Source organism: Agelaius tricolor, unplaced genomic scaffold, assembly GCF_023055355.1.
Source record: "Agelaius tricolor isolate 1412-34295 unplaced genomic scaffold, bAgeTri1.0.p SCAF_18, whole genome shotgun sequence".
In the NCBI taxonomy this organism is placed as follows: domain Eukaryota; kingdom Metazoa; phylum Chordata; class Aves; order Passeriformes; family Icteridae; genus Agelaius; species Agelaius tricolor.
In genome coordinates, this window is record NW_027269278.1 from 12315868 (window position 1) to 12341698 (window position 25831).

At 54.3% G+C, this 25831-nt stretch overlaps 2 protein-coding genes across 5 annotated transcripts in view; one reads left to right on the forward strand and one right to left on the reverse strand.

Annotated features, from left to right (window-relative positions):
* Positions 1-536: 536 nt before the first annotated feature.
* SLC6A7 (solute carrier family 6 member 7) lies at positions 537-16998 on the forward strand. Of its 3 annotated transcripts, none has more exons than XM_071443362.1 (14): positions 537-976; positions 6436-6616; positions 7216-7347; positions 7910-8144; positions 8617-8755; positions 9021-9155; positions 9789-9892; positions 10440-10564; positions 10939-11051; positions 11127-11258; positions 11578-11677; positions 12035-12135; positions 12334-12508; positions 13407-16998. In XM_071443362.1, the coding sequence occupies exons 1-14, from the start codon at positions 944-946 to the stop codon at positions 14024-14026; spliced, it is 2325 nt and encodes a 774-aa protein (XP_071299463.1). In that variant the 5' UTR covers positions 537-943; the 3' UTR covers positions 14027-16998. The 3 variants fall into 3 exon arrangements, with proteins under 3 accessions (XP_071299463.1, XP_071299464.1, XP_071299465.1); XM_071443364.1 differs by having other exon boundaries at positions 553-976; positions 12334-12501; positions 13407-13760; XM_071443363.1 differs by having other exon boundaries at positions 547-976; positions 10939-11258; positions 12334-12501; positions 13407-13760.
* Positions 16407-25831, reverse strand: part of CAMK2A (calcium/calmodulin dependent protein kinase II alpha) — a 34580-nt gene continuing 25155 nt past the window's right edge. The window contains exons 14-19 of one of the 2 annotated variants that reach the window (XM_071443366.1): positions 25534-25566; positions 24404-24452; positions 23038-23113; positions 22125-22219; positions 21529-21766; positions 16407-21334 (exon numbers count right to left, since the gene is read on the reverse strand). In XM_071443366.1, coding sequence (XP_071299467.1) covers positions 21534-21766; positions 22125-22219; positions 23038-23113; positions 24404-24452; positions 25534-25566 — 486 coding nt within the window. In that variant the 3' untranslated portion in view covers positions 16407-21334; positions 21529-21533. The remainder of the gene's footprint in view (positions 21335-21528; positions 21767-22124; positions 22220-23037; positions 23114-24403; positions 24453-25533; positions 25567-25831) is intronic. The other variant, XM_071443367.1, reaches the window with a different exon arrangement.

Consider the following 25831-nt stretch of genomic DNA (forward strand, 5'->3'; position numbering starts at 1 on the left):
TCAGAGCACTGGGCACAGTCCAGGGATGAAGTGATGGACAGGTGGATATTATTATAATGGGAAAGAGTTTGGAGCTGTTCTGGTCCCACACTGGCCCTGGAGCATGTGGGGTTGTCCTTTCTCCCATTTCCACCATGGAAGTGGGAGAAGAAGGCACAGACCAGCTCTGCCACCTCACTGGGAATTTGACTGAGTATGAGGGTGAAAAGTCAGCATCTCCCTGAACACTGGGGCTCCAGTATCCCACTGCTGACTCAAACTGGGACATCTAGACCTGGAGATGTGACCTGTGCTCCAGCACTGGGGCCATGATCTGCTGGGCTCAGATGCTCACTCTGGGTACTGCCCAAGGGTTGCTCTTGCCCTCGGTGTGGTGGGATGTGGGACTGGTGGCTGTGGAGCATCCCCTCCCCTGGACTGAGGGCTGGGCTCAGGCAGCATGGGGAGTAATCCCTTCTCATCTGCTCAAGCTCCAGCTGTGTCCTGCCACAGGAAAGTCATCTCAGAGCCAGACAGGAAGGTGCTGTGAGCTTGTGGCATCTCTGCCATCCCTACATGGGGTGCTCAGTGACAGAGTGACCCCAAAGTCAGGTCTTTGGGACACCCAGGGACACCTGATGCATTCGTGGTGTGCGTGGGGCAGCAGCCGTTCCCCCTCGCTGCCCGGCTGGGGGGCTGAGGTCGCGGAGCCCCCCTTTCCCCGCCAGGAGTGCTTTTGACAGACAGACCTCCCTCGTCCCTCCCTGCTCCGCACGCAGCCATCCTCCCCTCGAGGCAAACCTTTCCTCCAGCCTCGCTCCTCGCGTCCCGGCTCTCCGCAGCAGGTGCGTGCCCACCCCTCCGTGCCGGCCATCGCTCCCCGCTCCCCCTGCGCCCTCCCCGGCGCCGGAGAGAGCGAGACGCCAAGAGCCGGAGCGGGGAGCGCATAGCAACAGGGTGCAGGATGCAGCAGCTCCGGCAGCAGCATCTCCGCAAGGTGAGAGCCGGCAGCGGGGATGCCCCAGGGATAGGAACAGGGGACCAGGGTACCCCCGGCAGGTGACAGCCGGGAGCGAGGGTACCCCAGGGCTGGGAAGGAAGCGGGGATAACCCCGGGCTGGGAGCGGGGGAGCCGTGCCCATGGCCCCGCATCCCGTCCTCGGGAGCCTTGGTGGGCAGCCGGCAGGGATCGGGGGGATGCTGGGGAATAGCGTTGGTGCGCGGGGCCAGGGGGAGATGGTGGGCAGCGGGACAGGGCATTTCGTGCCCACTGCCCCTCCTGAGCTGCCCTCTCTGCCCTGCCCTCCCTGCCCTGCCCTGCCCTGCCCTGCCCTGCCAGCAGGCGCTGCCGGCCGTGGGTGACTCATGTTGTGTCTGCCGGGCGCCGTGGGTGGCACCGGGGCAGAGCTGGCTCCCCGCAGCCGGGCACTCCGGGAACGACGCTCCCGGGACTGCCCGGGCTCGGGGTCCCTCCCGCGGGATGAGCGCATGGGCTGGGCAGCGCCTTTCCCACCTCATCCTCCTCCTCATCCTCCTCATCAGGATTTAAAGGGGTATGGGTGATGTGGGGTCAGCTGGACGCTGAACTCTGGGTTCAGAGCAGAGCTGGCAGAGCTACAAACCCTTTTCACATCCTGCTGGAACCCCTTTTTTAACCCATCCTAGACTTTCCCATCCTAGACTCCCCTCCATTGCCACTTTGCTCTTGCCAGTCTGAGCTCCCATTTCCCCTCAAGTCCTTTCTCTGCGAACACGGTGGAGCAGGGGGGCAGAGATGGTGTCAGCCACAGCTCCATCGTGGGGATGTGCTGCTGCTGAGTGGGCCAGCCCTTCCTGGAGCACCCCAGGCAGTGACCCAGGGCTGAGAGCCTCTTCAGCTACACCCTGTGCCAAACCATGCCCACTGAACACAGGGCAGGTTGACTCTGTTGCAATGAATGAAAACCCAGGAGTGTTTTATCCCTGCCAGGAAATTCCTTGGGTATTGGGAAATTCCTTGGGTATTGGGAAATTTATTTTGACATAAAAACCCCAGCAATGTCCTAGTGACAGCCAGCAGGCCCTGACAGCCTATTTCTCCACTCTTGTTTGGAGGCATTGTTTGGCTCTTCTCTTTCTTCCTCTTTCCTACAAATTGCTTTTCCAGATGGCTTTGTGACTGCAAGGTCCATTAAAAGTGGTCTTTGCCCCTCCAATGCCTTTCTGAGTCACTTGATGCTGGTGACCCTCTTTAGCATTTATTCAGGAATTCATTTAGTCCCATGGTGATCAGCTGGGATGGAAAGCAGATGTCTCTGGAGTTTTCCCCATTCCCAGTGCTGCTCAGAGCCCTCTGTCCTTCATTACCCAAAAATTGCTGAGCTGCAGATGGAGGACCTGGTGCTCACAGCCACCTTGGGAGCCCTGTGTTCAATGCTGGCATTGGGCTTGCCTGGAGCTGGTGGTGGCTGATGAGGAGATGTGCCCATCCCCACTGCAGCACCACCCAGGACCCTGACAGCCTCCTCTTCCTCTCATTGTCATCCACTTCCCATTGGTGAGCTGGAGTTTTAAGCTCTTCTTGGCAGACATATTTTAGACATATGGAAACACCTCTTGATTAGAGAAGACCTTTCTCAGGCTCTAAGAATTTCAGGTTGGTTTTTGCATAATAGTATTCCCAGAAGAGCTGAGTGGTTGTTTTCATTTATTTGATTATTTTCTTTGGGGTTTATTTGGTAGAAATGGACTAAATCCCACTGGTGGGGGCCATGGTGCTGGCTGTCCCTTCCCACACCTGGCCAGGCTGCTGAGCAGCATCTTCCTACCTGAGCCACTGCCCTCCTCTGCCTGCCACAAACTGCCTCGAAACTTCCCCAGGGTTTCAGATGAAAATCCACAAACATTTGTATGTGTGCATACTCCCTACACTTTGGACATTGCTGTAATGAGTTTGCTTCAGCCTCAGCCATCTCCAACCTCCCTGTGCTGGCTCTGATGGCATCAGCTGTGACCCCAGGCTGGGGTCACCCAGGGTCAGCTCAGCCCTTTTCAGGGGCTCTTCCTCACCACAGCAGTGCTTTATTTACTTCCCTTTGTAAGTGATATTACATTTGAATTAATTTTTATGCCTTTTTAAGATTTCTTCTCTCAGAGATTAGCAAGCAATTCAAACTAATCTGAAGTGACTCACACTTTAGAGACTCACTGTGCTCAGATCCGCAGGGGAGAAATCTGGTGCTGGGTGGCATTTCTCTTGCTCAAAGGCTGTGATCACGCACAAAACACTGACAAAATAACCCCACAATGCCAGCTTGAATGGAGACAAAATAGGATGAAAACATACCTTTGATCTGGCTGGAGTTTTTTCACTCAGATACAGCTGAATTTTGGTTTAAGTAAATTGGTTTAGAGAAAATAATTAGCACAGAGCCATTTCCTTACAGACCCGAGCTCTTATCTTGGCAGAGACTAAAGTGCTTTTTCTTCTCGGTGACCTTTGCTTTGCTGACTTCTTTGGGAGCATCTTTTGGTGAATAATGGGAAGTGATGCTGTGTTCAAAGAGGCCCTGGTTGCCAAGGGAGCTGTTGGTCCAGTCTGTTTATAACTGCAAGACGGGAGCCCGGCTTGAAGGATGGCAGCTGACATCAGTGGAAAGCACTAGAGCAATACTGGAGCACTGGTGCACTTCAGCTGCTGCTGAAAAGAGAATTTCTGTTATGACAGAGGCTGAAAGAGAGCATTGATCCTAAAAAAACAGCTCTAGAATCAAGCTGGTGTGTGAGATCTCCAGCAGTCAGGAGAAGGGAGCTGTGCTTCCCTCTGCGATTTGGGACAAGGATGGGCTGGAAGCCTTAAATATTGGGCTTTGTAATTCATTTCAAGTCAGGCAAATAGGCCAGTTTTTCTGTGACTTCTACAGAAAGGCTGGGATTTGGGGGAATTTTGAGCATTGCCTTTGTGTGTGTTTTCCAGCAGCATCCCTGACCTGTATCTCCTCAGCTTGCCCAATAGGGACAAGTGTCATTGTCCTTTGGGTTTATCTGACACTTGAGTGGTCTCTGCTTTCTGCTCTGGGGTCCTCAATTTGAGCTGTAAAGCTCTAGATAAAGATATTAACAAGTGAGGCAGTCATTTTTGAGACACAAGTGACAAACTACATCCCATGGCCCTTGAAATGGGGACTGAGGTGGGGACCAGGTCATTCACAATTTGGACAAGACCCCATTGGATCCTTTCATTTCCTGTTGTTGCTTCTGTGTTGATTTCTGTGCTACACCTCATGGACAGGCACCCACCTGTAATGAGATCATGCAGCTCTACCTGTGCCCTCCTGCAGCTGTTTGGGATTCAGACAGAGATGCAGGAATTAGGCAACAGCATTTAATGATCTCCCAGCATCCCTGCTTGCTGGTTTTCTGTGATTCAAATCTGGAAAACAAGAGCTCCCCAGGCAGTGTGATGGACAGGGAAGCAGCATTTTGCAGGGGGAAGATCTGTGCCAGGAAGACCCAGCCAGCTGTGATGGCCCCTACCTGGCAGGGATGTTTGTGAGTACAGCTTTGAGCTACTGAAATCTTTTGGGGGGAGTTCAGAGCAGCCTGTGCATCCCCTGCAAGCACACTCTGAGTGTGCTGGGCTCATTAGCAGGCACAGCCATGGCCTGGAGGTGCTGCTGAACCACAGAGCTGAGTTGAACAACTGCAGGAGGCTGCCAGGTACTGGTGGTTTTATAGCAATAGTATTACATTTGGGTCATATTTTGACTTTTCAGCTTGTGTTTTTGCAACTTTTTCTTCTGACCTTTGCCTTGTGATGGTGGCATCCAGCAGGGATAGGCTTTTCACAGAGGATTTTGGTGTAACAGCTTTGCTGGAGCTGTACATTTCAGGGCTTGCCCTTGTCCTGTCCCTCGAGGTGTTTGTGCTCCAGGTGGGGATGGGGAGGCGTTTGCCTCTGTGTTTGGTGCCTCTGGGCTGCAAGCAGCATGTCTGCAGTGCCAGCAGCTGGGGGTTTGGGGTGCACCCTGCACGGGGGGGGAGCTGGCATCCCTCTCCTTCAGCATCCTGGCTCGGTGTCTCCATGGGAACCAGCAGCAGGAGCATCCTCCAGTCCAGTCCAGTCCAGCTGGAGACAGGGAGGAGGAGGAGGAGGAGAGGAGGTGGCTGCCACTTTCTCTGAAGCCCTGAAAGGGCAGCACTGAGCTCCGGTCACCAGCCAGCTCTGGCCTCCTGGGCACTGGGGTCTGCTGCAGGCTCTGAGCACTGGTGCCCACTGTACAGGAGACCCACAGCTCCTTCTGGCTGATCCTCCACACCCAGATCCCTCTCCTCAACCACCTCCCAAGGGTTTGTTCTCTATGATTATGAACAAGGACAGGGAGATGGCTGCTTTATTTCTTCAGAGAGCCCAAGAAGAGAAGGTTCCCAAAGGGGCTCCTCTGGCCCTGGTGCTGGTACCTTGTCAGCAGGGACACCAGAATGCTCCTGTGCCTCAATACAAACATGATAAACGCCCACACCAGGGCACAGCAATGCATGGTGGCACAGGGACAGGATCCTCATACCACCCCTTTGTGCTGCCTGGTTTTGCTGTGGGTGTATCTGTGATGGGATCTCATCTGGCAGCTGCTGGCTCAGGCTTTCAGCTCTGGAGTCAGTGGGGATGCTTTCCCTGCTCTCCTGAGGTCAGGAAACTGGGGGAATTCAGACTGAGCAGCTCCCTGCAAACCTGATGTACACCCATACACACACAGAGCTGCCCTCCTGGTGCATCACCCCAACCCAAATGGATTGCAGGACTCACACTCCCACTTGCAGGGCTGAGGCAGTGGGGAGGAAGGGAATGGGTTAATGCCCTGCCTGTGCTGCATTGATCCAGAGCACGTTAGGAATTCTGGAAGGAGGTCTCTCATCTCTCATCAGGGACAACTGGGAGTATCACTAAATTCCCACAGTGCAGGCCTTGGGCAGTTGGAAAAGTGTGAAAAATGCACGGAGCAATGAGTGGCAGCCAGCTGAGTGCCTGGCATGGCACACACATGGGCTGGTGTCACACTCCCTGGCACACCACAGAGCTTCTCCTGCTGCCCTCATGCCTGTATCCTGCAGGAGATGCAGAAAGTTTGTTGTGGCCCCCTGAAAGATGTGTTTGGAACATGGGGTTGTGAATTGGGTCCTGGTGAACCTTCCCAGAATGGACAATCCCACGTTTCCCAGGGGAGCTCTGGCCATGTGGGATCACATTTATCATTTTGTTGCTCAGTGGCAGAGCAGGGCAGTGGCTGAGGTGGGGAACAGGGAGCTGCTGGGACAGGGTGTTCCCAAGGCACGAGTGTCAGTGCTGTCAAGGCTTGGGGTCACAAATTCACTCGCGAGTTCTTGGCACTTCTTCCCTCTCTCCCATTCTTCATTCTCTGTTTTTATTCCTTGCTCAACCCCTGTGTGCCCTCTCCCACACCCTGACCCCTCACTCAGCCAGTGACACCAGATCTCCTGGTGAGCCCCAGCAGCCAGGATGGGGACCTGGGCTCGGAGTGCCCAGAGGACAGAGGGAACTGGACGGGGCGCCTGGATTTCCTGCTCTCCTGCATCGGATACTGCGTGGGCCTTGGAAACGTCTGGAGGTTCCCCTACAGGGCTTACACCAATGGAGGAGGTACTTGGGCATCCTTTGCAGTGGTCAGTCTCCCACCCACTGACCTGGGCTGGTAGAATATCCCTGAAGAAGCATCCCCTCCCCTTCCTGGTGCTGGAAAGTAGCACTGGTTGCGGGGTGAAGCCTCCTCCTGCACTTCCCATGGTGGTTTAGGGCTTTACCCACCTGTATCCACCTGGTGTGGAAGGGATTTGTGAGCCCACCTCTGTATTCCTGGCCTCGGACAAACCCCTGTGTCCACGCTGAACAAAACACCATCTCTCCTGGAAGGAGTGAACCTTTTGCAAGAGCCCTTGGGGATAGTGGAAAATGCTGGTTCAACTCCTCCCAGAGCAGTAACAACTGGAGAATTTCAGGGTGTTTGTGAAAGATTCAAAGAAAAAAGAGGGTTGGGAGCCGTGGGGAAGCACAGCACCAGGTGAATCACAGCCCTTTTCTCCTACACTAACAGTGAGCTTTTGCTCTTCCCTGTCTTCCTGATTTTGATTAGATCCCTCAGAGCCACACATACTGAATGAACTGTCACAGTTAGGCTTTAGGTGTTTGTTCTGTATTACTTTCAAGATTTTTTTATTATTATTATTTTTTGCTTCTTGCAGGAGCTTTCTTAGTTCCTTACTTCATCATGCTGGCTATCTGTGGGATCCCCATCTTCTTCATGGAGCTGTCACTTGGCCAGTTCTCCAGCCTAGGGCCGCTTGCAGTGTGGAAGATCAGCCCTCTCTTTAAAGGTGCGTGAGTGAAGTCCAGAGCCTCTGAGGGACCTCTGCCAGAGCTCTTTGATGAGGACATGCACCAGCAACAGCATCCCATGGTCCTCAAAGCTCTTGTTAGAATCAAAAGTACCTGGGGGAAGGTGTGGCAGGCTGGTATTTTGAGTTAGGCATTTTAGTAGCTGCATAGATTGGTCAGTGTTTGAGAGCTCTGGATGGCATGGCCAGCTCTAGAAATGGTATGAAGATTATTAAACCAGCTCTGGTACAAAATAGAGCATGAAAACAAAGCAATATGCCTGTTAAAAGCAAAGGTAAGAATAAAGCATTTGAAAAAAACTTCAGATCAAATACTTTTATTCTCAACATTAGGCTGGTGTAAAAGTTTTTGTATGAGGCAATAGATCATCAATACAGAGAAGGCACGTCCAGATGTTATAATGGCAATAAGTGGCTCCCCCAGCAGGTGAACCTTGGACTGGTTGATCATTTGGCTGCTGAGGTGCAGTGTCTGACCCTTCTTTTGGATGTGCTTTGCTCTGCTCCAGCTCATTCCTTCTTTACCCTCTCCTTCCCCCAGGCGTTGGCATGGGCACGATCCTCATCGTCTCCCTGGTGGCCATTTACTACAATATGATCATTGCTTACGTTCTCTTCTACCTCTTTGCATCCCTCACAAGCGACTTGCCCTGGCAGCACTGTGGCAACTGGTGGAACACTGACCTGTGCCTGGACCACCACATCATCAGGGCGGGGAACAGCTCCCTCCCCATCAACATCAGCAACACCGTCAGCCCCAGCGAGGAGTACTGGAGGTAACGGGGGCAGCCTGGGGGTGTGGCTGGTGTCCAGCCAGGGGGAGGATGGGGAGGGAATGGGGGGTGAGGATTTGCACAGCTCACAGCACAGATGCTGCAGGTCTCACTCACGGGGGTGGTGTGGGTGCAGCAATGGGCTCGTGTGCTCAGCTCTGGGTGACAGCTCAGTTTAGCCACTGGCATGTGGGAGGTGTCCATGTTCTAGTGCTGCTTTGTTGGCTGGGAGATATGCTAGACTAAAATGCATCCCACGTCTGGAATGGCTGGCAATTTGCTCCGGAGATGCCAGGCATCCCTTCTGGGCTCTCTAATACGTGGTGGAGAAATCACTCCAAGTGTTCCCATTTGCTTGGCAAGGAGCTGCCTGTGATAGCTGACAAGGTCATTTTGCAGCAGAGGCATTTCTGGGGTCAGAGGGTCTCTGGAAGGAGGCAGGCCATGCTCACCAGCAGCTCTCCTTCCTCCCTAGCCGGTATGTCCTGCACATCCAGGGAAGCTCGGGGATTGGGGATCCTGGGAGGATCCGCTGGAACTTGTGTCTGTGCCTGCTCCTGTCTTGGACTATTGTTTATCTGTGCATCCTTAAGGGAGTCAAATCCTCTGGCAAGGTAAGGGCTGGCTTCTCTCCTCTGGGGGGGACCTGCAGCGATGCTCACGGGGTGTGCAGCTCTGCACCTCTGGGGACCCACAAACAGCATCCGCTGGGTGTCAGGTACTGTGGGGATGCCTTGCACACCCAGACACCAGCAGGGCTGGCACACCGGCCCTGCCACAGCCCAAGGACCCCAGGGTGATGTGTCCCACCCTAGGGACAGGGCGTGGGGGGCTGTGCTCTCATTCCCAGCTCTCCCTGCTGGCTCTGCTCTCCCACAGGTCGTGTACTTCACTGCCACCTTCCCATACCTCATCCTGGTGATGCTGCTCATTCGTGGTGTGACCCTGGAGGGGGCCTGGAAGGGGATCCAGTTTTACCTCACACCCCAGTTTGATCACTTGCTATCTTCCAAGGTGAGTAGGATATTGTGCAATTTGCTCAAGACACAAAACTGAAACTTTTCCTGCCACCTCCTGAATGCCACAGAGGCAGTTCCCTCACTCAGGTGTCTTTTCTGGCCACACCCTAACCTAAAGCTCTCTTGGTTGCTTCCAGACCAAAAATCCTTGTCCCACACCTGGTCTGGGCCACTATTTCCATGTGTCCCCACCCTCTGCATGTGTTTATGGCTCTGCATGGATGGGATGGTACCAAAATTCCCCTCAGTACCAGGACCATGGGCAGGATCATCCCAGCCCCTGTGATGGGCTGATGGATGCCTGTGGTGGATTTGGCTGTTTGTGGTTCTCAAGAAATCCCCCCATGAGTAGGGGTCAGCAGTGGTGGTCATCAAGAGACCACCCAAGGGCATTTAATGCCACACTGGGCTGGCCCTAAAACATTCTTATTAGCCCTTCCATTAGCCAGCTGATCCCCTATGAGTGGTGAGTGTTAACAAGGAAAGACAAATATCCCATAGGCTGTGCATGCTTGGAGTGCTGGGGAAGATGTGCCCAGGGCTCTGGGGAAGCAGATTTCTAATGTCATCTTCCTCATGTGGAGGATCCCAAACCCCTGCTCTCCTCAGAACTGCTTCCTTCCCCCAGGTGTGGATTGAGGCAGCCCTGCAGATTTTCTACTCCCTTGGCGTGGGCTTTGGGGGCCTCCTCACCTTCGCCTCGTACAACACCTTCCATCAGAATATCTACAGGTGGGAGTCTGCTGCTGTCTTGTAAAAATTATGGCTTGTGGGGAGCTGTGAAGACCTGAGCTGGTGGGTTCAAAGCCAGCAGAAGCTCATGGTGCAGCACAGTCATCTTGCTCTGCTCCTTGCACTGAGGGCATACCTGGCAGTTTGTGCAGGCTTGAGAAGAACACAGGGATCCATGGGAAAAAATTCTCCTAAGCACCAAGGCAGAACACCCAGCTCAGATGTTTTGGGCTGTAGGTGCTGAAAGCTGGGGATATTTGAGGCTGGAGTTGTGCATGTGCCCAGCATCCAGCGTAGTTCACTGAAAGAGACACTTGTTGGATGTTTTTTCTGACCCCATCCACAGGGGACAGAGAGATTTAGAGGAGCCTGACAGTATTATCCATTAAATACATGCTCCTTTTGACCCTGGGAAGCACTTGCCATCAGAGGCACTGAAGGACAGTCACAGGGTCACCCTACTGTGGCACCTGGGGCAGGCAATGCCACCGTGCACTGGTGTGGGAAGGAATGAGCATGTTCAGAGCATCTTCCTCCTTCTCTGTAGGGACACCTTCATAGTGACCCTGGGCAATGCCATCACCAGCATCCTGGCAGGGTTTGCCATCTTCTCTGTTTTGGGATACATGTCCCAGGAGCTTGGGGTCCCTGTTAACCAGGTGGCAAAAGCAGGTGAGGTCAAACAAAGATGTTTTCCCCTTCTCCCTCTCTCTGGGTGTGCTCAGGAGCATCCCTTCCAGGATGGAAGGCACCTGAGGGTGTCAGCATGAGGGATGAAGGTGGATGCTCAGCTGGCCAGGGGGAGGGAAAGAGGCAGATAAGTTCCTGTGGTGTAAATATTGAGTAACAAGTGTTGTCTAATGAAGGTGTGAGCAAGGCTCAGGCTGTTTCTCCACCCTCTGCCACAAGACCCTTCCTGCCCATCTTGCCAAAGTCCTGGCAAGTCTGTGCCATGGTGCTGCTCTGCTGAGCTCTCCTCTCCTCCATCCCCCCCATGCCCAGCTCTGTCACCACCTTTTCACCCTGCTGTCCTTTGCCTCCCCTAGGTCCTGGTCTGGCCTTTGTGGTGTACCCCCAGGCCATGACAATGCTCCCCCTTTCTCCATTCTGGTCATTCCTGTTCTTCTTCATGCTGTTAACCTTGGGCCTGGACAGCCAGGTAAGGACAGAGCCCATGGAGCCAGGCGTGCACTCCAGGCAGCCTGAGGGCTCAGGGGACCCTCTCCTCCTGCAGTTTGCATTCATGGAGACCATTGTCACAGCAGTGACTGATGAGTTCCCCTACTACCTGCGGCCAAAGAAAGCTTCCTTCTCTGCCATCATCTGCATCGCCCTCTTCCTCATGGGGCTCATCCTCACAACAGAGGTATGGCTGTGGGGTGGATCCATTGTGGGGCAAACTAGGGACTTGTTTTAGGGAGAATTTAGGTCAGGAGCCAAGTTTTCTCATGTATATTCATATCAGGTAAGCAGGTGAAGGAGAGAGATGAGCCTGGGCTTCCAGAAGGTGGGAGGGTCAAGGGGAGTGGCACAGTGTCATTGCCATCCCTACACCAACCCCATCAGGAGACTGATGTCTCTTGAGGCTGCTGACTGCTGTCCTCCCCAGAAGTCAGAGGACATGGGTGGAGGTTTGTTGGGATGATGGTCCAGGAGATGCTGGCCTCTGTGCTTTGTCTCCACAGGGTGGGATGTACTGGCTGGTCCTGCTGGATGACTACAGTGCTGGCTTTGGTCTCATGGTGGTGGTGATCACCACCTGCCTTGTGGTGACACGTGTCTATGGTAAGGCTGCCTGTCCCCACAGGGGCACAGGGAAGGGTGTGCTGCCTGTCTAAAGAGAGGGACTTAGAGGGAGCAGTAGGGAAACCAACAGCCTCACAGTGGAGCATGAGACTCTGCTTCCATCACCTGTTTGTTCTTGGCTGTCACTTGATTCACCTCTCCAAAGGTACAAGTGGTGCTGAGCCTGGTCCTTCAGGCAGCACCAGCTGGGCCCCCCTCCTGCATCTCCCAGATGGGCGGGGGGAGTCTGCCTTAGAGGGGACAAACCACTGCTGGTGATCAGGGCAGGGCAGCCTGGTACAGGCACAAGGCTCTGGGGGAGGGATCAAAGCTCCTGAGTCCCTCTCCCGCCCGCAGGCATGAAGAGGTTCTGCCGGGATATCCACATGATGCTGGGATTCAAACCAGGCCCGTACTTCAGAGCTTGCTGGATGGTCCTGTCCCCAGCAACGATGATGGTAAACTGCTCAGCTTGAGCTGCTGGATGGTGCTGGAACACCATGGTGCTGCCAGTGGCCCTGGGGGACCTCCCAGGGTGATAAGTTGGCATCTCCTGCCCCAGAGACCATCCTTCTTCTGGGAGATGTCCATCATCTCCATCTCTTTTTTTGAGCATGAGACCTCTGGGATGATCTCACTTTCTTCCCATCCCACAGGCTCTGCTGGTGTATAACATTGTCAAGTACCAGCCTTCTGAGTATGGCAACTACCAATTCCCCACGTGGGCAGAGGCCCTGGGCATCCTCATGGGAGTGCTCTCCTGCCTGATGATTCCCATGGGCATGGTGGTGGCTGTGCTCCAGGAAGAAGGGACGCTGTGGGAGGTAGGAGGTACTGGGGCCTGACACTGCTGGGGAGCACCCCAGAAATGTGCAGCAGGGAGCACAAGCCCCTGCCACGTCAGAATCCCTGGAAGTTTCTGTATCCTCTCTCCTGGGGAAGTGTGTCCCCATTCCCCCTTGCCGCCCATGGGGTGTGAGACATGGCACATCCCAAAGCATTTCCAGCAGTGCTGCTTCCCTTGATGCCAGGCAGGTACTGAGTAAAACAGCTGCACAAGGGGCAGCCCAGTGTGCACTCCCACTCCAAAACAAGCCTGCTGTGCCTTGTGAGAGAGCACATTGTCCCCAGCGTGGGGTGGCCATGGGCACCTGGGACTTTGCACCCGCTTGGCACAAGCAATGACACAGCAAGGCAAGCAGCTGCCAGACTGTGCAGGCAGCCCAGATGGGATCCCTGCCCTGAAAGGCTTCTCCCAGGAGCAGGTTACAGAGCTGCTGGCTGCTCACAGCTTTCCCAGATCTTCACTGCTCTCGCCAGGCTGTTAAAAGCAGAGGAGCAGAGCTTGATGCCCTCCCCAGGAGCACTTGCTGGCTGTAACCTGGCTGACTCAGCCATGGGCACTGTGGCATGGCCAGGAGCCACCTTGGCCAAGGCTAACCCCTTGTCTGAGTGCCTCTAACCCCACAGCACAGGGCTGTAGCCCTACAATAGCCCCTCACTCCTGCAAGCCCTCACCACCAGCACCCACAGCTCATGACACCTCCCCATCCCACAGCAAGACACTTAGACAGAACCACCTTCCCAAAAGGTTTCAGGACAAGCTTTTGACCCCATCCCCTCCTCACTGGTTCTGTCAGTCCCTGGGGGCCAGCAGGGCCCTGGGAGGGGTGGGTGAGCTGGGGCTGGGGAGCAGAGGGTGCAGGTGCTCCTCTGCCTTCCCTCACAGCGGGTGCAGCAGGCCAGCCGGCCGGCCATGGGCTGGGGCCCGGCCCTGGAGGAGAACCGCAGCGGCGCCTACGTGGCCAGCCTGGCTGGCAGCCAGTCCCCCAAACCCCTGATGGTCCACATGAGGAAATACGGGGGCATCACCAGCTACGAGAACACGGCCATCGAGGTGGACCGGGAGATGGAGGAGGAGGACGAGGAGGAGTCCATGATTTGAGGGCGCCCAGCATCCCGCAGGCTGGGTGGGAGCTCGCCTCCCATTTTGCACAGGTTGCACTGCAGCACTTCAGGACAGCTTGGGGGGGTCCTTCAAGGAGTAGTCAGGAGCTGCTGGCCCTGCCAGGTTCCCCATCACCACCCTGGCCCTGCCAGGACAGAGCTGCTGCCTGTCCTGGTGGCCCTGCTGTGTTTCTGTTCAGTGTGACAAACTGTGATGAGTCCATGTGTTTGTGTGACAGTGTCTGGTTGAAGTGTCATGGCTGTCCCACTCCCACCTGCAGCCCCAGCCCTGCTGTCCCCTCTCAGGGTTGCCCAGGGTGGAGGGATGTCCAGCTGCAGGAGGTGGGGAGGAGGAGAAGGAGCTCCTGTGTATTGATCTGTTCTCTGTCTGTCTGTATTTGACTCCAATAACCCATAAACACATGTGAGAGAATCTGTAACAGCCTCCATGCCCAGAGGACAACTTGTGCCAGAGTGCTCTGATCCCACAGAGGTATTTCAGCAAAACCAGCACAAATCAGTGTCCTCCTAAAGCAATTTGACCTAATAAATGAGCAGTTATAAACAAGCAGAAGAATAAAAGAAAAGGCTTTATAAACAAACCAGACTGTATAACCCCCAAGGACCTTGGTGGATCAGGGTGGCTCTTCCCTGTGGTGTCTGGCAAGGTTGGGGTGATTTGAAGGGAGAGCAGAGATGGTGTAACTTGTCCCTCATGTGTGCAGGGGGTCAGGGACAGGTTTCAGCTGGACCTGTGTCTATTGCCAAGGGAGATCTGAGGTGTGGCCCCAGCCCTGAGTGCTGCCTTTCCCAGGGAGAGGAGAAGGGCTGGGTTTCAGTGCCTGTGTATGATTTGGGGTAGATCAGCCCATGTTCCACCTCCTGCTGACACTGCTGGCCTGAGGGCATTGGTGACCTCCTGGATGAGGCTGTTTGGACCTGGTGCTGCCAGTGCCCATCATCCCAGTGTCATGTGTGCCTTGTGCCATCAGCTCACTCGTAGCTGTGTGACACAGCCCCTGCCTGGGTTATCTGGGGAGGTGTTCAGCATGGAAGAAAGGCACATCCAGAGGAGCTTCCAGGGCTTCCCATACACATCTGGAGGGGCACAGCTCCTCCTGGTCTTTTTTCTGCAAATCTTTTTCCTGGTAAAAGACAAAACTGTAGGACAAAGAGAAAAATGAGTGTCTGTGTCAGGATTGTGGATGTGCTCCTGGTGCACTGGGTCCAGCACTGACCTCCAGGATGAATTCTGTCAGGAGGCTGCAGTCTTCTTTCCCTACAGTACAGGAGATTTAATTATTGCCTTTGCCCCTCCAAGAGCGTAGGATCGGCTCCTACAGCTCCTCCTGCCTGCTCACCTCCTCTTGTCCAGGGATGCTGAGCTCATTTCCAGATGGCTGTGCCTTTCCTTTCTCCTGCAGGACCCCTGGTGGCTTTCCCCATACTCCCCACGGTTGCAGCCCATGGGGGTCCCCCAGCTCCAGCTGCCCCAGCTCTGTGGGGCTCTGGCAGCACAGTCATGGAGCACCTTGGGCTGCTGGCCCTGGGTTAATCATTAGATCCCAGCCATAAAAGTGTGGCTGATGGAAAGCCCAGGCCATGGTGGCTGGGGAGCAGGGAGGGCCTACCATAAACATTTATGGCCCCAATGAATGCCTTGCTCTAACCTTGACACTATTTACTGAGCAGGAGGCCTCTGCCGGTCACGGTGCTGCCCAGCCATCGCTGTGGGTACCGGCCAGGGAGCCCGGGCTGGGCTGGCCCCTGGAGGGGCACACACAGGGATCTCTATGGGTGATGGACTCCAGGGTTTCATGATGGCACTCCTGGTCACAAAGCACCAGAAGAAGCAGGAGAACCTGATGCCTTCCCACAGCATGAAGCTGCTCTGGGCTCACCAAATGGTCCAGGCTCTGATGTTTCTCAGCTTTTCCTACCTGCAGGGGGTCCTGCCATATTCCCCAGAGCCCCACAGCAATCCTGGGATCCTCAGGGCTCTCCTTTGGTAGCTGCCATCACCCAGCACTGTGCTGCAGACAATAGGAGGGATGGAGCTGAGGCTGTGCCAGGATGTGGCTGGGAGGCAAAGCTGGCACTGAGGAAGGACACCAAGGGCAAAAGGCAGTGGGGCAGTGGCACATCCAGAGGACACGTGTCCTGTGCCATGCATGGCTGCCCAGGGCTGGGGGGGACGCAGCAAAGCGAACATTCCAGTGCTGACACCTGCTGGGGCAGATGGCAGGGACAGGGGGCAAAGGGGCACCCCTTTGGGCTGGGCCTGGCGTGGAGCAGGAACAGGGAATGTGGCAGACTGACTCCAGTCCCCCTGAGGTACCAGCCCACCTGCATGAGCAAAGCCCAGCAGCTGCCCCTGGGAGCTCCCCAAACCCTCCCTGGACTTAGCTGGAGGTCCTGTGCCCCTCACCCTGTAGCACAAGGTTCCTCTAAACTCCCCCAAACCTCCCAGTGGGCACCCCCACCCCCATTTAGCTTGAACACCTGCTGGGGCCTCCCAGACCCCAGCAGCACCCAAAGGGAAAAGGGCTGGAGGCAATGAGCTGGGTCTGGGCAGCACCCTGAGCTCCCTGAAACCCCAGAGATGCTGGAGACCAGGGGTGGGCAGTGTCCAGAGCACCAGCACCCTGCAGGCAGCAGGATACCTGCAGCTCCTGCCCAAGGCCTGCTCTCAGCCCTGATGCTTTCGAGGACAGGAGTGCGGTGACGGAGGGACAGGGGGTGGCAGACGGTCTGAGTCACTGCAGTGACGGAGAATCATCCGTTTCCATGCTCAGAAGTTGGTAGCTATTTATTGCACTTGAACACCAAGAATAAAACTGACACTCGCCCTCCCTCCCACACCCACCCCCACCCCGCTCCCCGTCCCTCCCCAAACAGAGCATCCGATTTGAGCAGTGATCATTCTGTTCACAGCCGCAGGTTCAGAAAAGACAAAGGAAAAGGAAACAAAAACAATCCTCCCCCACACCCCCCCCCCCGCCCCAAGTTCCCACTGAATCCAACACGGTCACACTGCTCAACAGTTCGAGTGCACTTACAAAAAGAGAAGAGAAAGGCTTCAGCTGCAACCGTACGGACAAACAGACACGAGGGGACAGGCAGCTACCCCTCCCCGGGGCTTGATTTTTTGTTACGTGACAAAGCTCGGTATACTCTTAATTATAATATATTTTTTGCAATCATCTTAAATAAATATTTCCATAGAGATTTCCTGTAAGTATATATATTTTTTTATATATATATAATATATAAGAGAGAGAGATAGATTTAATTTTCTTTCCTTAAACCACTGTTAACATATTTTCCCTGCTTGTCCAAAAAATGTTACAAAAGCCCTAAAATTGTGCAACAATTAGAAAAAAGGGACAACAATCCAAAGAAGGAAGGAGCCACTCGATACAGTCCCCTCCACTGCTCCCTCTCTCCCACTCCCTGTTGATGACCTGCAGGAGGGAAGGAGATTCAGATGAATCTGGTGGCAGAGTGGCCACCAGCCCCTGCTCTGGTGTCCCCACAGCCTCCTCATATCTGGGTTTCCCTGTCTGATATGGACAGGACCTGCACCTTGGGACACGGGCAAGGTCTCTGCTGGCTGGAGGATCTGTGCAGCATCAAGAGGAGGGGTACACCACAACCCATCCTGTGGTGGGGAAGAAGGGTCAGTCTGTCTCCTGGGGTGATCAGAGGATGTGATCTCCTGCTGGCAGACACTCTTGGTCCATGGGGCTGTGTGGCTGCCCCTCACACACAGCCCTGCAATCCCACCATGGGCTGCAGAGCCCACCGGGAGCTCCAGGTGGGAGGAGATGACTGCTGCCTGCTCCAGCTTCTGGAGATCCATGGGGCATCCATGGGAGGAGAGGCAGGTTGGGGGTCAGACAAGGATTTGGTGCCTGGCAGAAGGGGCATTTCATGCAGGTTTGGGGGGGAAAGACAACTCTCCCAGCAGTGTCTGGCTGGGGTGAGGAGGAGGGTGCCTGCTCCTCCAGCAAAGAGCAAAGGCCTCTTTGTCTTCCAGAGGGGATGCATCAGCAAGATGTGAGAAATGATGATGTTGCCAGTGGACCTTGGCAGCCAGGAAGGGAAAACAGGCAGCTCCCAAACCCACCTGTGGAGCTGGGAGCTCAACACCACTACAGCAAGTGCCTCCAGTTAGACATCCCTGCGGTCTGGGAGAGGAGGAAGAGAGGATGAGTTTGGAGGACTCCCGAGTTTGGTTTGACCCAGGCACCAGGAGACCAGAGGAGAGGAGTTCTGTCTGTGCCAGGAAATTAAATGTGCCATAGCCTGATCTCCAGCCTTGAGGACGATGGGACAGGAGGTCCATGGTGGTAAACTCCATCCCAACAAGGTGGCCCTGTCCATGTTGGTTATTAGGAACATCCCTGGACGTTGTCATTCCCAGAACCATGGTGGGGTTGTTGGGGCGATGCCCGTTTGCATGTGTCAGGGACAGTGTCAACAGCTTAAAAGTAGAGATGTAACAGCAGCATCCCTGGCTCTTCCAGCCAAAGAAGGATGGTGGAAACTTATTTATATAGCTTTCCTGCAAGTTTAGGAGAAATCAGCAAATGGGAAGGAAGACAGAAACAGATGCTTTCCATGGATACTGAAAGAAAAGGTGGAGGTCCATCAGTGCTTGCTGAGATGCTCTGGAGATACAGGAACCCGCTCTGGAGAAGCAGGGCAAGGTGGGGCAGAGACACCAGGCAGGACAGACCCCTAAAGTGCAGGTGCTTAATGCTGCCAGCATGGGCATGTTGGAAAGTTGAGTCTTCCTTGGTCAGGCTGCAGCTTGACTGGAAGACTAGAATGAGTTTAAACTTCAGACTCTGCTTCCCTTGCAAAGGAGTGGTGCAAGGACATCCAGCTGCCTCCTGAGGAGATAATCTTAGGGAAATATCAAAGAGGAGAAACTCCCTCCAAAAAGACACCTCAAAGCCTTCCTGGGAGCCAAGATGCTTCTCCCTAGAAGTGACTGTGGGTTCTCAGTGAAAGAAGCTTGTATCTACCCCAACATCTCATCTGTTATTCCCAGGGAATCCCACCAGACCCCCAGTCCTTTCTCAGTAGCAGCTGCTGGAGCAGCTTGACCCTCACAGCCCATCCAAGGTCCACAGCTATCAGCAGCTTCAAAACCAGACTGTGATGGCATCTGCCCTTCAGCCCCCATGCAGAGCCCTGATATGATGTCCTCCATCATCATCCACCTTATACCAATTCCCAAAAATCCTCTTGACACCTGGAGAGCTTGGACATCAGAAGGTGGATGACACTGACCACGGCTGGCTTCAGAGCCAGCTCTGGAGAGGGAGAGAGAGAACTGTGAAAGAGCTGAGTCCTTCCTTTAAAAATTAAAAAAAACTTCAGCACTACATGACTACAGGAAGAAAAACAGATCTGTAAAAACACCCAAACTCTACCTTAATAACTAATTCTTTCCCTGCATGGATTTCCCTGCTTTGGGGAACTCTTGCAAGCCTATGGTGCACAAAGGCATGGGGAACCCCGTGGGCACCCATGGATCAGCTCTGTGATTTGCCCCCAAAAAGGCAACTCCTACAAACATCACCAGCAGCCATCTCACTGCTGGCCCAGAGGAACACACCAAAACACTTCTCAGGGCCTGTCCGTGCCCCAGCAGTTTAGATTTCTTCCCCTCCATCCAGTGGGAAAATATTTTTGCAGTCTGCAAGGACGCAGCTGCGTTTGGCATGGTGGCTGTCCCTGCCTCAACAGAGAGCAAAGCATTCAAAACCACAGAAAAGGCAAAATACACACTCAGAATTTACATGGAGGAAACATTTCCTCTTTTTTTTTTTCCTTTTTTTTTCCTTTTTCCTTTTTTTTTTTAGGTCCAAAACAAGCAGTTTTTGTTCGTTTCTTTGTTTTTCAACACACGCACCGTCTAGAAAGTTGAACACCATGCAGACAAAGAGAGTGGAGCTAGAAAGTATCCCGGGGCAGCAGTGCTGCAGGAGCCTCACACCAGTGAGTGAAGAGGCTCCAGTCAGGAAAAAGAGAATGTGAAATGGAAGAATTGCCAGAAGAACACCCACCCTCAGACCTCTACCTGATGGCAAAGAGGTGAGACCAACGTTCCCCTTCCCGGCCATGTCTTCTGTCCTGAAAGCCACACGCTGGTGGCACACCCAGAGCCACCCCTGTGGTTTGCCCTGCAGGAAGACCCATAGGGTGCAGGAAGGTGCCACGGTGATGTGGGTGCCCCTGGAGATGGGGGCCCCTGGAGGTGGAGGCCTTTGCCACCCAACGCTGCAGGACAGAATGGGACAAGCCACCACGGTGTGAGAGGAGGGGGCTGGCAGCCGTGGGACCCCTGGCAGGAGCATCGTGGCAGAACAACCCCACTTCAAATGTAAACGCAATGAAAAAACAGCAACCCCCGAAAATCCCCCCTCCCGCCCCACTTAAACAGTTGAATGTTTCTAGTTATTACATAAAGATCCATTTCAGCAAATACTCAAAATCAAGTTACGAAATACACGGTAGGTTGGTTTGTTTTCCCTATAAAAAGGCATGCGCTCAAAGGAGAAGACAGCGAAAGGCTCGTTTGTTGTTGTTGAAGCACAATCAGATTCTGCAGTTTGTCACTAAAGCTTGCATTCCTTGTTGTCGCTGGAAGGAGTCACGGGGGCCATGGAGGTTGGTGCCCCGAGCCAGCAGCCAGCTTGGCTGCCCCCATCCCATCCTGGGAGTCAGGAGCAAGGGAATGCCAGTGCTGTGTGGGGGGGGCAGGGGTGGGTGCTGGGGTAAAGGATCCAGGCTGGGTGGTGGGTGAGGAGGAGGAGGCTGCAGGGGTGATGCTGCTGCCCAGACATGGATGGGAGAGCCCCAGCTCCCGTCTGTGCTGATGGGAAGCAGTTGTCATTCTCCTCCTCTCTTCTCCCAGCATCACCAGTCTCTGCTCCAAAGGGAGAAGGGAGGAAGAAGGGAGAGCATCCTTCTTGGCACAGCAGTTGCCTGGAACCAGGGTGCAAACCTACTTGCTCTCCTGGGAAGGAGCCAGCCTATGCTGGGAAGAGAAAATGAACAGATAGTCTTTACTCACCCATCCAAACACGGCCCTCCTTGCACAGGTACGCATGAAAAATGGACTTGGCAAATGGATTGAGTTGCAGTTCCCTGGACGAGGCCGCTGGGAAGCAGGAACTCAGGTTGGGAGCAGGCAGGAGTCATGGCAGCAGACAGGGACCTTGATAGCAGCAAAGCAAAATCCACCAGCACGCAGGGAGGATGCAGCAGAGAGCGGCTCAAAACTGCCCCCCTTTCCTCGGAGGGCTTCCAGCAGGGGTGGGGATGGACGTGGATGATGAGCCTGAGCCCAGTTCAGGAGATGTGCTGAGTGAGGAGGCCACCAACGCTGTGCAGCCGATGAGGGGGGCCTGTACACCGGCCAGATGCTTGGGTTTGAGTCCATGGTTTCTCTTGTTCTGGTTCATGCAGAGGAAGGGGGCCCAGTGCCGTGACCCTGGCGGGGTGGGGGTTGATGGATGCTTGTGCTGCACTGGCGGGGCTGTCGAGTGTGTGCGGTGAGAAGCGAGGGGTTATTCCAGCGGGAACCAAGCAGCAGAGCCAACAGCCAAAGTCCCGTAGGTGAACATGTCGGAGGGGGTCTCCCCTTGGTAGTCAGTCAGTGACAAACCCAGCACGGGCAGGGCCACACTTCAGCTGCAAAACACAAACCGGGAAGAGCCGGAATTCGCTTTAACCATCCCTTTGGCAGAGCATCCCTCTCCCCACTGCCATCCCACAGCCATCAGCCACCTCCCCACCACAGATCCTCAGCACAGGATCCCACCTCCTGTGAGCTGCACCGTGCCCACCCCCAGCCCTCCCCATCCCTCGTGGCCCTGGATGCTCACAGGGATTACTGCGGTAGGACCGAGGGCGCGCCGGATCTGTGGAAGTGAACAATCTGCCATTTGCCATCCCGGCGGTGCCAGATGCGGGTCTCCTCGGACTGGGCAGTGCGGGGGATCCCTCCAGAGTCCACGTACTGTGTGATGCGGATGTAGGCAATGCAGGCAGACTCGTCCCCCATCAGGTGGATGTGGGGGTTCAGGATCGTCGTGTGCACAGGTTTGCTGTTCCGGGACCACACTGGGGAGGGGGACAAGCACAAGTGGTTTCAGGCAGGGGAAGGGGTTTGGGTGGCTCTTGCTCAGGGTGGCAGCAATGTTGGAAGGGGAGACACTTGTGTTAAGCTCTCTGCTTGATGGGGCTGAGTAAATGCTGTACAGGTGGATTCAGGATGGGTCCCTCTAGAAAACAGCTAACCTAACAACCTCTAGAGATACCTGGCCCCAGGGGACCAAACACCTCCTGCTGGGATCTTCCAGATCAGCCAGAGATGCTCCCACAGCAACCCTAGCCCTATTCCCTCCAACAAACTGATGGAGGTCAAGACAGGCACATGGGAGGTGGGAGGGGTCCCTCACAAAGCAAGTGAGCTGCTTACGGTTTTCAAAGTAGAATCGGTGGAAATCCAGGCCTTCCACAAGGTTTCCCAGAGCCTCAGGCTCAAAAGCAGTCATTCCAGGGTCACACATCTTCCTGGGGAGCCAGGAAAGGGAGAGAAAAGGGAGAGGTTATCTCACCACCTCTGGCATGAGAGCCTCAAGAGCCCAAATGCCTCCTGCTCGGGATGGCTCCCTCAGCCTGAGGAGTGTCTGCACCAGTGAGTAATTATTGCAAAAATCTGACCTCAGCCCTGCATTCTGCCCAGCACACCTCCCTTCCTGCCCACTAACTGTAGCCAAGGCCCCACCAAAGCAGGGTGCCTTCTCCATCAGTCACACTCTGCAATTAAACCTCCTCAAACATTGTCATCATCTTTACAAGAAAGAAAGACATCAGGGAAAAAGCTCATATTATCTGCTCTGTGTCAAAATATCCCTGCTGCGATCCTCTGAGGCAGGGATGACAACCTGCACTCACTCAGACATCACTAATTACATCAGCCTTGGACACAGAAGAGGTGTACTCTGAACAGCATCAGCTCAGCAAGCAGAAATCATCTACACTTCAGAGCAGCCTGTGGCAATCTGGATATAATGGATTCCATGGATACAAACACTTCTTTCACCATAAGTCATGTTTACAATTATTCCTCTTTCTGCAAACCAAAAATTGGGCTCATCTGTGACAGTGAGACCAGCCAACTGTGGCCAGCTGAGCACAAGAACAGCATCAGGCTCAGAAACTGATGTCTCCTTCTTCTTTTGGAAGGTCTCCACTCTTCCCCACCACATCAACCTCATCACCCTGCCCTGGCAGCAGTAAAATCTCCTGGGAAGCACTGTAAGAGTGTGAGACCCTGGCCTGGGAGGCTGAGCCCTCACCCAGCCCAAACCCACACTGGGCACACTCACGTGTAGGACTCGAAGTCGCCATTGCTTATTGCTTCAATCAGCTGCTCTGTGACTTTAATGATTTCTTGCTTCCGTACTGTTGGTTTAAAGAGAACAAGGAAATAAAAGGATAAAGCAAACCTTTTGAAGTAGGCACTGGTGTCACCATATCGGTGAGAGATCTTTATCTCATCAGAAACAGACCAGAGGATGTGGGGGGACTTTGGAAACTGTACAGGGAAAAAGCAGGGAAGCGAGTGGGGGGAGAGAGGTGGAGAAGGGCTCTTCATCTCCAGATTTTCAAAGCCAGGGCAAAGCTGAAAATGCCTGTAATTTCCTAAAGAGCCAAAGGGTTAATCACCAACTGGGAAGCTACCCTCGGCCCAAAAGTTGGGACAGGTTGGTCTTGGCTGAAAAACCTTGCTAAGCTGGGACCCTCTACCCCATGAAGTCACAGCAGAGGCCAGCCAGGGCAAGCTGGACCAAGGATGCTCTCACCTTCCTTTTGAAATGGGAGGAGACAGTCTCAGAAGGGAGGAGAACGGGTGAGTGACATGTGCAGCCACCCCAGGAGATACAAGAAGGGACCCTGCAAAGGGCACAGAACTGTGCAGCTGCTGCCAGAGATTCCAGGCACTGCCGTTTCATCTGGGAAGGGATGGGCTGCAAGAGCAACTTTGGGGCTCCCAGGGATGCAGGAGAACTGTCAGAGGTAACCCTGGGCTTATTAACAAAGCTCTGCTTCAAATGCAAATTGTCATCATGCTTGATTTTTTTTCCTTTGCATTGTGACTCATGAAAGGAGAGGGAGCGTGTTCCTAGGAGCTGTTCACAAAGGCGAGGGAATCCCATCGCTTCCTGAGCACCACCTGCCTCCACAGCCAGGCCCAAGGAGCCCCTCTCCAGGAGGACAAGTTGTCCCATTAGCTCTCATGTCAGGCCAAAGTCCATTTTGCTTTGTGCCGGGATCACTTCATCGAGAGACTTTACAAATTAACACGGATAAATTATTCCCTGGGTTATTCTTAGAAAGCTGCCTCTGGCAGGCAGGCAGGCAGCAGACAGGGATTTCCCCTGGAGGCTTTTCCCAAAGGGAAGCTTATTTTAAAAGAGCAGCCAGGCTGCTATCCCTGCAGATTTCTGCCATTTCCACACCTGCTTTCAGGGAATATCCCTGTTCATAGGAGCACCTTGCTGCTCACCAGCAGTGCCCCAGCTGCTTGTGTCAGCAACCCAGCAGTGAGGAGTTAAAACAACTTCTGACAAGCCCTGAGGCAGTTTGGTGGTGGTGGGTTTTGCTGTGGCAAATATCTCATGAGGGGTGGCCAGACCCATGGGCACCCCTCCAAAACAACCTGCCCACCTTCCCACTCGCCCCCATTGGTACCTTTGGTGTCTTCATCCTCAATGGTGGTGTTGGTGCTCTCCGACGATTCCTGAGCAAAGAACAGAAAGGAGACATGGCATGGTGAGGAGAGTCTTCCCCCATGACAGGTGTGCTTGTGTGTTCGACAGCCCCCCGAGTCTGACCCCACAGCTCAACTGTGCCAACAGACAGAAACCAAGGAAACGCCAGCAGGTCCAACCTGTCCTCAAGCACAGCTCTAGGGCAGCACTGGCAGAGCCCTCCCTGACCTCCACTCCTTGTGGCCAAGGGCACAAGAGGTGGGCTGTGGAGGGTCTCGTAGGAACGGCGCTGCCTTTCCTACTGACACCTGTGGGGACAGAGATGGGGGCAGGTCCAGGGGCCGTGTGGAGGGTTCCTAGGAGCGTTGCCGGAGGGGCAGGGAGAGGGGCTGTGCAGGGGTGGAAGACACCATGTTGACTGTACAATAAAGAGAGAGATGTACAAATTAACAGCGAGAAGGAGCTGGGATGAGAAAGAGGGGACTGTGCAGGAGTGAGAGAGACCACACTGACCGCAGAGTAGGGAGAGAAATGTACAATAAAACAGTGCTTCCAAGACCCACATGGACCACTGAAGGCTGAGACACAGCTCTTTCAAGAAACAGCTGAGCACTACACAGATTTGGGGGGAGAGGGGTACTGACCCCCGTCTCTCTCCGGGAGCCTCATCAAGGCAACTCTGCTAGCGGAGCTAGAGCAATGGCTCTGCTAGCTCTTCCCAGCAGAGCCTTGCTTGTGTATTACCCAGAAGACCCCGATGTAGGTTGGCAAGGTGTCCCATGACCATACAGTCCCCGCAGAGGCATGGAAGGTGTTTCTCCAAGGCTCCTTGGACCGATGCAGCCTGCAGACCTGAGTCAGGAGAACTGGGAGAAACGGCATGAGAACCCATCAGCAAGAACCAGGGCTGGCTTCCCACCAGCTGGTGGCCAGCAAGGGCCTGCACCAACCCTGTTAATGGGGTTTGTGGGTGATACGGCTTTGAGGATGTTCCCTCCAACCCCGCTGTCCCTTCTTCCCTACCCCGAGGTAACTTCCAAAAACGGGGGAAGCTGGAACATGTGGAGAGGCCCAGCAATATCGGCATTTAGGAAGACGAAGGACACTCACCATTAACTGAACGCTGGAACTGGACTTTCTTTTCTGGAAAAACAAGGAGAAGAGATGGAACAGGAAGAGACACAGAGTGAGAAAGGCTGAGAGCAGCACATGAAAGGCAGCAGCTCCTGAGCCACCCTTCTTGGTCCTCATGGGCAAACGAAAGGCGCAGAGGGGCTCGTTGCTCCTGTGGGGACGTGCTGCTGGCTGCAGTGTTGGTGGTGACTTGCAGCTCCCTCCCCACATTCCTGCCAGCACTTTTCTCTCCTGACCTGTCACAATCTCTGGGGTTACTCATCCCAAGGACCTG

Bases quoted from the DNA above. Each gene is read 5' to 3' on its own strand.
- SLC6A7 (XM_071443362.1), top strand. From the start codon at position 944: ATGCAGCAGCTCCGGCAGCAGCATCTCCGCAAG. The intron at 7,348-7,909 runs GTGCGTGAGTGA...TCCTTCCCCCAG, and splicing joins GATCAGCCCTCTCTTTAAAG to GCGTTGGCATGGGCACGATC. The intron at 12,136-12,333 runs GTAAACTGCTCA...CCCATCCCACAG, and splicing joins TGTCCCCAGCAACGATGATG to GCTCTGCTGGTGTATAACAT.